Source organism: Sesamum indicum, linkage group LG5 (genome assembly GCF_026168435.1).
Source record: "Sesamum indicum cultivar Baizhima isolate 11 linkage group LG5, ASM2616843v1, whole genome shotgun sequence".
Taxonomy (NCBI): Eukaryota; Viridiplantae; Streptophyta; class Magnoliopsida; order Lamiales; family Pedaliaceae; genus Sesamum; species Sesamum indicum.
Window position 1 is genome coordinate 17,254,558 of NC_142661.1, and position 11,560 is coordinate 17,266,117.

The 11,560-nt window shown below is 34.6% G+C and overlaps 2 protein-coding genes across 5 annotated transcripts; both read left to right on the forward strand.

Moving 5' to 3' along the window:
• Window positions 1-1,144: 1,144 nt before the first annotated feature.
• Window positions 1,145-3,639, forward strand: LOC105161980 (3-ketoacyl-CoA synthase 10). Its single transcript, XM_011079868.3, has 3 exons — window positions 1,145-1,540; window positions 1,761-2,345; window positions 3,053-3,639. The coding sequence occupies exons 1-3, from the start codon at window positions 1,145-1,147 to the stop codon at window positions 3,599-3,601; spliced, it is 1,530 nt and encodes a 509-aa protein (XP_011078170.2). The 3' UTR covers window positions 3,602-3,639.
• A 2,044-nt stretch (window positions 3,640-5,683) lies between these two features.
• On the forward strand, window positions 5,684-11,056 carry LOC105161981 (protein DAY-LENGTH-DEPENDENT DELAYED-GREENING 1, chloroplastic). Of its 4 annotated transcripts, none has more exons than XM_011079871.3 (7): window positions 5,684-6,774; window positions 7,702-7,787; window positions 8,697-8,870; window positions 9,626-9,740; window positions 9,895-9,992; window positions 10,232-10,419; window positions 10,667-11,056. In XM_011079871.3, the coding sequence occupies exons 1-7, from the start codon at window positions 6,160-6,162 to the stop codon at window positions 10,672-10,674; spliced, it is 1,284 nt and encodes a 427-aa protein (XP_011078173.1). In that variant the 5' UTR covers window positions 5,684-6,159; the 3' UTR covers window positions 10,675-11,056. The 4 variants fall into 4 exon arrangements, with proteins under 4 accessions (XP_011078173.1, XP_011078175.1, XP_011078174.1 ...); XM_011079872.3 differs by having other exon boundaries at window positions 5,685-6,774; window positions 10,232-10,367; window positions 10,644-11,056; XM_011079870.3 differs by having other exon boundaries at window positions 5,686-6,774; window positions 10,232-10,367.
• The last annotated feature ends 504 nt before the right edge of the window (window positions 11,057-11,560 follow it).

An 11,560-nucleotide genomic window follows, 5' to 3' on the forward strand; every position in this document is an offset into this window, starting at 1 on the left:
ATATTAAATAACCACAAAATATAACACTATGGTATCTATATTTCTATACTATTACTAAAAAGAAAAAAAGTGCTATAGACAAAAAATGACGGTTTTGATATCGCTGCATATCTTTTTTTTTTTTTTTTTGTTTTTTGTAATTCGAAAAATTGACTGTCGTATGATAAGTTAACTAACTTATTTAGCTCCTTAAGTTTTACATTAACTCAACTGTTCAATTAATAATTTTATTCTTATTTATAATATATTTTAAAGTGTGAAAAATTATTTATTACATGCACGCAGAAGTTGTGTACCATGATGATTAGTATAAAAAAGAAAAATCACCTACACTCACAAATGATGGCTAGTGAGACTGCATCATAAATTTTTAAATATGAGAATCATACCCCTAATTAGATTATCTTAAAAAATTAATTGTAATTAATTACCTTTTCTTGCATTACAAAAGAGACTCTGCGTCATTTTAACACAAGTACACCAAAAATCTTTTGTTGTGTCTATAATATCGTAAGTTAATTTTTTTTTTTTTGGAAACATTATTTGTTGGGTTATATATATTTTTTAATAATATATTTTAAAATATAAAAAAATTATTTATTATATGTACACAAAAACAACTTGCCAATAAAATATTCGAACTCGAACTCAACATATACATATATGGGGATAAATGTAAGCAACCTCATGTGATATTGTAAATGAACAAATTATTTTCTTGTGAAAAAAAAAATAACAATTTACACCATACGACAAAGAGGTAAATTGGTTTATTTTAAAAATATACAAAGATAAATTATCATCAAAGAGTAATTTGCTCGTTTTGCAATATTAGAGGGGTCAATTAAATTAAGCTCTATATGGGATTGGCAATCTAGGAAGAGTACTTACCCATAAAAGAGATGAAATATTCTCTGGCTATGTAAGGTTAGGAAACATTGTCAACACGCACGAATTCTATAATTTCCCTACAAACCCGCTGTCGCGAAGGGGTTCATGCAACAATGCCCTTTTCATTCCGTTACACTTCATAAACAACATTGTTTTTTATGACATTTGGGGCGCTCTTCCAATTCCCTTCTCATGCTTTAGACATTCCTCATACTTGCAACACATTTTGCACCAGACTTTAGCTCCCATGCCCATGGCAACAACACAGGAGTTCCTTTCACCAGAAATTTTTGACCGGGGCATCAAGCAGTCCGGTCCGGACGCCGGCTCCCCAAGTTTCTCAGTGCGGGTCCATCGTGGATTGCCCGATTTTCTTAGTTCTGTCAACTTAAAGCACGTGAAGCTTGGCTACGGCTATCTCATTAACCATGGCATGTATCTCACGGGCGTCTCGATTCTCCTCGTGGCCTTTGGTACACAAATTGGAAAGCTGACATGGGATGTTTGTTCCTTCAAGAATTACAACTCAATGAACATGATTCCTTTGTTGGGATTCCTGTGCTTGCTTGTGTATGTTTGTCTTGATCTCACTCCTCGTTCTACTTATTTGGTTGACTTTGCATGCTACCTTCCACCAAATGAATTTAAGGTATGTCTCGGATACCTATTTAATTTATTTAAAATTTCAACACAATTAAGTTCGATCAATCGAAATAAATATTACAGCACGAGTAATTACCGTATAGAGAACTTAATAATATTTGTATGTATGAATTTTAGAGCTTGATTTAAACCTAATTCCAATAAAAATTTTCCAACGTTACCATTTGAGTATCTTTTATTTGTTCAATTTGTGGCCTAAAAACCAGATAACGAAAGAAGAATACATAGAGCTAGCCAAAAAATCAGGCCAATTCAATGACACATCAATCAAATTTCAATGGAGAGTGCTCAAGAATTCCGGCCTAGGCGACGAAACCTACCTGCCCCGAGTAGTCTTCCAGCCCGGTTACAAAAGAAACCTGAAGCAGGGCAGGGAAGAGGCGGCGGCGGCGATGTTCGAGGTGGTGGACGAGCTCCTCGCCGCAACCGACATCCGCTCTAAAGATATAAGGATCCTCGTTGTCAACTGTGGAGTCCTCAACACTACCCCGTCTCTCTCCGCCATGCTGGTCAACCGCTACAAGCTCAGCCACAGAATCCAGAGCTTCAATCTCGGCGGCATGGGTTGCGCCGCTGGCATAAACGCCGTCGATCTCGCCGACGACCTCTTGAACGCCTACCCGGGCTCGTACGCCTTGATAGTAAGCACCGAAGTTATCGGTTCCACTTGGTATGGTGGGAATGAGCTGGATATGTTGCTCCCGAATTGCTTCCTCCGCATGGGGGCCGCCGCCGTGTTGCTCTCGAATCGCCGTCGGGATCGCTGGCGCTCCAAGTATGAGTTGAAACAGGTAATCTATACATTTACTGCCCTAAAACCTGTCACAATTGGTTATGATTAACAAATTTACATAACACATAAATAATCAGCAAATGTATGGAGGGTGCAGCAATGCTGGTCATAAGAACATCAATGGTAAATTACAAACGTTTCTCATAAATTTGGCATAAGTATAAATATTTTTTCATTATTTATAAATACCTGTTAATTTTAATATATCTCGAGCAATGACTTCATTATGTTATATTTTCATCCAATTTCTATGATTATCGCACTAAAATTCTCTTTTTATAATTTATATATATATTTTTAGATTTTCTAAAATATATTTATGGAATAATATGTCTTATGATTATTTACTTTACCCACTCTCAATTTTTTTGACATTTGTCCAAACAATTTTTTTTTCTTCTTTAAAAAAAATACAGCAAAGTAAAGTAGTAATATATACCTCATCGTTTGGGGAATACATAATCAATTTTCATTTAAGGAGTATTTGAAATTTTTCAAACAACGAGCAGATAAGTGTAATTATATCAAATTTCAAGGAAGGTAGCTATAATTTACTCCAATACTAATGAGTTAAATAGTAGCAGGAAGCAGTGAGCTTCTTTTTTCAAAGTTCAAACATCATATTATCATATTCTTTTTAGAAGGATTTTGTATCTATTATTATTTTAAGAGGATGTAGATTTCAATCCAAATTTGATTTTGCAGTTGGTAAGAACTCACAAAGCAATGGATGAAAGAAGCTTCAAGAGCATACAACTCAAGGAAGACTCGGAAGGAAAGGAGGGCCTGTCAGTGAGCAAAGATGTGATAGAACAAGGGGGGAATGCCCTTAAGGCCAACATCACCACACTAGGCCCTCTAGTGCTGCCGGTTTCCGAGCAATTCTACTTCTTCAAGTCACTACTTTTCAAGAAAACCAGCACCGACAAACCCTACATTCCCGACTACAAGCTAGCGTTCGAGCACGCCTGCATACTGGCGACGAGCAAGAAACTGCTGGACGAAATACAGAACAACTTGGAGCTGACGGACGAGTACATGGAAGCATCGAGGAAGACGTTGGAACGATTCGGCAACACCTCAAGCAGTAGCATTTGGTATGAACTGGCTTATTTGGAAGCCAAAAACAAGATCAAGAATGGAGATAGGGTTTGGCAACTGGCGCTTGGGTCTGGATTGAAGTGTAATAGTGTGGTGTGGAAGGCTGTTCGAACTGTTAGGCAAATGAAAAGGAAGCCGTGGGATGAGAACTAAATACATCAACTTGTGAGGGGATCGTATGTATCTTATACTATAAACATTGGAAAGAAATTAAGAAATACAATCAATTAATTAGAAAAAAGGCTGAAGAAAGATTTATTTTATTTCAGATATAATTTATGGGAAAACACAAATATTTAGTTAGAATTTTTTCATGCTTTTCGTATTAATATTGTAATTACAACTACAACATCAGTAGTTTTAGCTATAATCTATATTATTCTAAAAAAGAAACCGCTTTTACACTCACAAATAGAAGTTACTGACACAATGACATCAAATTTTGTAAACTACCAAAAATATCCCCATTATCTGTCATATCTATCAAATATCCCTAAAGCCTCTTTCACGTCATATCAGTTTCCAAACCCACATTCCTAAGCTAACCTTTTCTTTCTTGCAGTGGAGTTTGAATTATCTTGCTTTGATCTCTAATGGCGGTGCTTTAAATGATGGTGAAGAAGAAGGGGAGAGATATGAGCCAAAACCACATTAGGAGTTGTTAAATCGACTTCCGTGGTGGCTTTGAAATTTAATCACATCAGTTGTGACAATAGAAAAGGAAAACAAAGAGGAGCAGGCGTGGTTGTTGAGATCTACAAGACATGTTCACTTATTTTCATTGGCTTTGTGTAATTTTTTTATGAATGTTTTTCCCTAATTTTCTAACTTTTGATTTTTATTTTTATTTTTTAACCATGAAAGTACGTCAATTGTAATGGGTCTTTCTTTATTAAATTGATGAAGGTTGCCTATACAAGCAAAAGCCTCAATGTTGATAGGGAAGAACAAAGTCCCTCACCCACAAAGAAAGTCCCTGTTTATAGCCTGATAATCCTTTTTCGTTTCTTTCTTTTTACAGACTGCCTTCAAATTTTGGGTAAAGGTATTTTAATTAGTATATGCTGCTTTAGTCAATGTAAGTTATATATGTATATGTTATTTTTAATATGTTGTTTCTATAATATTGCATTCAATTTTTGTGGTCGTCTATAGTATTATCAATCTTCGACTTTTCAAAATTTGAATATTTTGAGTGTGATTCAACAACTATTTTGAAAAGCACCTAAAGTCATTATCAATCTAAAAGTAAATATTCCTAACACAAAGAAAGCAACCCAAAGCTAAACTAAATTTTGAAGCTAAATGCCACTGTGGTGGCCTGTTGTGCTTGGACGTTAGGTATGTGTTAATATGGGATTGATTTTTTTGTTGTTTTGTGGTTTAGAGTATTGAATTTGGTGTTACAGTAATATGGTTGTTGGCATTTTTTGATGTGGGCTCCGAGGAGGATATATATAAGTTTGTTTCCTGTTTTAGTGTTGCTTCTACTACTCATTTTGGCTTTTGAATGATTCATAAAAAAAAAAATCGTTTTAGGTGGTAGCTCTTTCAATTGCTACTCAGATGTAGTACCTAGCAATCTATTTGAACACCAAAATGAAATATAAAAGAGAACTATGACCTTACATTTTGGTTACTTGAAAATGGAGAAAAAATTTGCTAAGAAAATATATTTTCCAATAGTTGTACTTAGTTAATGCCTATAGATTGTTTTTTTTTTTTTTTTTTTTCTTGTGCATGGAATAAGGTAACTCAGCTAATGCCTAATATAGTTTTTCTCCTAGTTAGACATGCATATATTTTTTTATCTTTCATCTGTTTTGCTTTCAGAGCACCTATTCAGTTGTTTTATTGGTATTATTATCCATATTAGACAGATTCACACAATATATTCACTTATTAGATAGATAACACTTTTTTCTCCAATTTATAAAAAAATTATGATATTTTGATCAGGTTTGAGTTTTAGATAAATGTTAAAAATATAAATATATATAAATTTTATATTTGATTCCATCTTATTTGATTATTGCAGATCTACAATCTTCTCGTATTATATCAAATAAAATTATGTGTGCGAGAACCGTGTGCCATCATTGCTAATTTTATAAAAAAGATTAAAAAAAACATTTATATATTTTAACCTAGCTTCATGGAAGTATTAATGTAATTTACGTTTTTTTTAAATACCAGAAAGCAAGGTCATTCTATTTACGCGATAGCAAAAATGTCAGGTACAACAGCAGGGGTGGATGTTTGGGTCACGCTTACACCGCAGCTACAAAACCTCGTTCTGAAAAGGTTAAAAATGCCAAACAGAAGAAAGCGATTTCTATTTAAGAGAATCAAGCCAAAGTCGTTTATCCTCTTCCACCCCTTCACATAAACCCGCCCACGACAAATTTGTTGCTTTCATTCAACTTCTGTACTTGCTTTTCTTTTCCTGTTTTGGTTATTCATGTGCTTGATTCTTATTTCCAGCTTCACAGGATCACGTTTCTAATTTTTTTTTTTTTTCTCAAGAAACATGAACTAGTATAGCTTCTCCTTTGGGTTGGAAATTTTGGTGCTCTGCTGGGATGTGATGATGCATATACCAGCTGCTTGATTGATTGACGCAATGGTTTCTTTTGCACGTTTGATGAGTTTTTTTGAGCAAGATTGCGTCTTTACTGCTTTATGAGGCTGAAAGATGTGGAATTCTTTACATGTTCTTCATGAGCACTTCAACGGTCTTATGCCAACATCTAATGTTGGACAAGAAAAGGGTCTCTGGGAATTGTGTTTCATACTGCAATGCTTCTTCGGTTCAATTGAGCTGTAGGAGGAGAAGATGTGGTGGGGTGGTTCCGTATGCTCGGAAAAGTCAAGGGAAGAGGAGAAATTGGTGGTGGAGATTCTTTTTTGATGAGGATGGGAATTGGCTTGGTTTGAAGGATGATGCTATGCTCGATGCAGTTGAATCAGAGAGGGGCTCTGGTGATGATGACTCGTCGGAGAATGAGAAGTTTGAGGCTTGGAAAAGGAGAGTTGAGGCAATGGTGGAATTGAGGGAAGCGCAGGAAGAGGTAAAGAATGAAGAGAATAGGAAGTGGGAGGACTGGCTTGTGGATGCAAATAGTGATGATGTTGGTAATGGGGGATCTTGGTTTGAAAACTCAAATGGTGCAGTTGGAAGACCTGGAAATGATGTGGGGGAAGCATTTATTGAACTGCGTTCTGAGAGAGGATTGATTAAGTCGGTGGGGGATCTAGTTCTGGGCAGAGAAGATGATGACATTTTGTATGAAGATCAAGTTTTCCGTTATGCCTCGCTGAAATCGGTGAGCGATTTTGAAGAAATTAATTTATTGGCATTGCAAAACTCCATTAAACTTTTGTATGTATGTATAGATTAATGTTGCAGATGACCTTAAGATTTTCCGAGTTGGATGCGACGTGATTAGGTCATAATTTATAAGCAAATTTTCAAATCATCCAACATCTGAGTAAATAACGAAGTACAGTAGTTCTCTAACCAGATTATCTCAACCTCTTAGTTTGAAACCTAAATTAACTTCATTGGAGATTATTGTATTGACTCTGAAACTAAGTGAAATCCTCACTGTAGTCACCTGACCTGTATCCACTCTCACCACTTTGGAAACGGTATGAACATGTGGATGCTGAAATATAATTGTAGTTACTAGACAGTTCCAAATCCTGTCCATTTTGAAGATTTGGCTGATAATGTGGCTGTTTGCTACATTTTTCCATGGGCAATCAGATATATAGCATTAGACAAAGCTGTACACTGGAAAGGTGAAACTCGGTGGACGACCTGAAGTTTAAAAAATGTTTCGTTCTCTTTTTCTTTTTAACTTATTTGCTAGAGGGATGCATAAATTAATGAGATTAATCAAGTTCAGTGTCTATGGTATGTTGAAGGTTGTTATAATATGAGTAAAACTCATTTTTGAAAGATGTACAAGACGCTTAAATATGTAGCCTCTTAAAAATGTCCGAACTGAGCTGTTAAGCATCAAAGTACTTACTTTTGTGTTGTTCTATGATTAAATAATGATAGTTTTCCGTCATATATTTCTAAATGCACTATCTCAATTCATTTCTCCAGTGTTAGGTCTCAAGAGTTAAGTCATCATATCTCATGTCATACTGTTTAGTTTTTAGTGTTTTGGATCACCCGTAAAATTTGCATCTTTTGGTGGAATCTTATTTGGCCAATTTCATAATGACAATTCCTGTTTCAGGCTAAGTTTTTAGCAGTGCTGGTCATTCTGCCATGGACTTTGGATTTCTTGGTTCATGACTATGTTCTTGTGCCTTTCTTGGACAGGTATGTATTATTGTCCGACTCATATTAAGTTCTCTTTCCGTAAAGTATTACTTTTCACTGTTTGAGGATGAGAAGAGAGTTCGTACTCTCATCAGAAAATCCGTCAATAATACCCTGATTCATCGAAAGAAATGACCTAATCAATGCGTTTAGTGAATGTAACGCAGTCAATGGCTTAATCTCACGAAGATGGTTCTTACCATGAAAAGTAGCTGTAGAAGAGCAGTCATGTCACTTGATAAAAAAAAAAAGGTCACTATCAGCATAGATAAACTTTGTAAACAGAGTACTTTGTGCATCAAAGTCAAATCTTAGTATTCTTGCTAGCTTATAACTGGCATATAGTTAGACTTTTATGATTATAATACTCAAGGGCAAATTAGCAAATTGAGTGGAGCGCTCATGCAGCGCCTGTATTAGTTCATATATTCTTACTCTGCTGTTATTGTTGTGATTTTCAACATGTGTTCCGGATCAAGACATTGGTTTTGTGGGAACTTATTGCTCTTCTTGCAATTGCTAATGTAGGGTGGCAAAAACCAAAAATTCCTCTTAACGGCCTTTACTCCCATTCCTTATGATACTTTCAGAATTATACACTGCATGGACTTGTTTATGTTATCAGCTGCAGGGGTGCCCCCAAACATCAAAACTATCCAGTTTCCAATCATAGATAAAGTGAACTTAAGTAATTTAATTATTTACATGTCTGCTGTGACAAATCATGAAATGTGATTTTAACCAAGTTTCATGCTCAACTTTCATGACAGTATCTTATATAGTATCGTTATCCTCTTTGTAGAGTCACTATTTGTCACGCATTATGTCCAACTAACAGGGCCTACAAAATCTGCTCACATCTTGTAATTATATTTATTATGTGTGGTCTCACCTCTCCATCTTGCACAGATATGTCAAGACTGTACCACTTGCTGCACAGATGCTTGATGTGAGGAAAAATCAAAAGCTTGAAATGGTCAGGGCTCTGAATACTGAGAAAGCACGTTATCGGCTTGAAGTAGAGATTGGAAAATCTCCACCTCTTTCTGATGAGGAGCTTTTCTTGGAGCTACGAAATAAAGCGTAAGTTTTATGGTGTGCTCTGACATTTTATCTTTCAAGAATACTTTTGCAGTTACAGTCATTCTAAATTTTTTACTTCACGAGAAAGTTAACTTGGGCTAAAAATATGAAAGATCAAACTAATGAAGTAAAGGTGATCCTAACCAAGTTTTTGGAAAGTGGGAGGCTTTTGTCTCTGTTGAAACACTAGTAATTCTGAAAGGAGTCAAAATGTCATGCCAGGAAAACATTTCCTAACGCTGCCATGTTGATTATTATTCTGTATGCCTTGGGTCTTACATGTTCTTTGCAATCTTCATTCTGTCGTAACCACTCTAGGATTTGAACCGTGGAAATTGAAAACATCTTATAATTATCCAAAAGCCAGTTGGACAAAATCGGTTATGTTTTCCCAGAATTATGAACTTATCCAATTTTAAAATGTATAGATTAATTCCTCATCCTCTAGAGCATAGCATGTGGGGTCTCAATTTTATTAAATTTTCTGTGTTGGCTGCGGTAAAGAAAAGAAATTGGCATACTTTCCATAATAATTTTGTAACACGAATCATAACTTACATTTTGTACAAAGAATTAATAGTTGTAGCTATATTTTTGTGCCACTGAATCCGTTAAGTTTGTACATAACTTCAGTGAAAATATCTGATCACCTTGGCAGTTTTATGCCCTTGAATTAATTTCCTCAACCAATAGCTGATTAACACATTTTATCTTCTCCCAATATTTTTATTTTGATTATGCTTTTCTTGGGACAGGATAGAGCTTCGAGATGAGTGGAGGTTAGAGAACCGTAAAGCATTTGCTAACATCTGGTCAGATATGGTGTTTGGTGTCACATTATTCATTCTTCTATATTTCTATCAAAATCAAGTGAGCCGTTATCAAATTTTCCTATATTCTCTTTTCACTTCCAAGTTCTCTTTGCAAATTATGATATCCAAAGTATGAGAGACAGAATTGCTATATCTTTAAGTGACAAATATTGCTTTTGATGAGGTCTATTACTTCACTTAAACTTCTGCAGGTAGCTTTGTTGAAATTTACGGGCTATAAGTTAGTGAACAACGTTTCAGACACCGGGAAGGCATTTCTTATAATACTCATTACAGATATTTTTTTAGGGTAATAAGCTATGCTCTTTTCCTTTCCAAATAAAGCAATTTATGGCCCTCTGTTAATTGCTTTTGTCATTACAATAACTGTACATGCTCCAAAAGTGTCGAAGTCTATGAAGAACTTGCCTTGATAGTTGACACTGTTCCAAAAATTTGTCCGATTTTCTAGTAAAATAATGCAGTGAGTTTCCAGGACGATCAATGCTTTTTCTAATTTAAGCCTAAGTTCTCGGTTAAAACTTGCAGATACCATTCTGAATCTGGTTGGCAGACGTTGCTAGAGATTATAGTTGAGCATTATGGATTTGAGGTGGATCAGGCTGCCATAACCATATTTGTCTGCCTAGTTCCAGTTATAATTGATGCTTGTGTGAAGCTTTGGGTATGTCTCCTGTCCGTACTAATCCTTCGAGACTTGCAACGCTTTGCTCATTGTGTGTAACTCAGACCTGTGAAAGTACAAATGGTTTTCGGGTTTCTTATATGCTATGTATGTGTGTGGGTGGGTGGGTGTATATATATGATATATTTATATATATATATATATATATATATTTTTTTTTATGAACAAAGATATGTAGTGCTAGTAATGTCGTTTACTATGTCGTCTCGAGTTCTCATTTGCTTTCCCCCCTACAGTTATTCTAACACTGTGTAGTAACTACACATATTGTTCTGCAGATGTTTAAATTTCTGCCAAGATTATCCCCGAAGGTGGCCAATATTTTTCAGGAAATGAAGCGACATTAGGAGGAATTTTTTATATCTTCGAGGGGCAATGCTGTCATTCAAAACCAAAAAATCACGTGCAATGTGGGATATCTTTCCTATGTTTAAATCAATGTAGTATGAGTCTTTGGGTGCCAATGAAGTCAAATTTCAAAGTGGAGATGGCCTCCAATGTCTGAATCTAAAATTAATTAATTCCACAGTCGTTAATTGTTAGTAGGTCGTATTTATAATTTCTTAATTGGTATTTATCTATTTATTAATTGATAGGTTGATGTAATAATGTATTTGATCACTTTAGTTATTAAGCTTTCAAATATAAAATGGTTTTATTTTATTTAATTCAGTTCACCTCTTATCTGAAAATAAATTAAATAATTCAATATTTGATTGAACATCAATAGCTGAAATTTCATTTGAATTGTCAATACTAGAGTATTTCCTTCTCTTTGGAGGATTTGATTTTTCACTTGCTAGGGGTTCGATTGGTTTAATTGAGAAGAATAGAAAAGTGGGAGGGCGACGAAAAGAATTGTAATTTTTTTTTTTTTTTAAGTTGTTTGGTATGATTGGAAGTGGATTAAATCTCAAATATTTTTCTTTGTTTAGTATGAAAAAAACAAATTGATGAGAAAATTCTAACTTTTATTATTTTACTGAATTACCATTCTCTTCACTTTGTATTAAAATATAAATAAATTAATATTATACTAATATAATTTTAGTGTATACAAAATTTAAAAATCTTATAATAAAAATATTTATCAAATAAGAATAATAATGTTTTTTTATATACTATAAATATTCATCAAAATGAGTATTTTTCGTTTATTCTAAACTATTTAG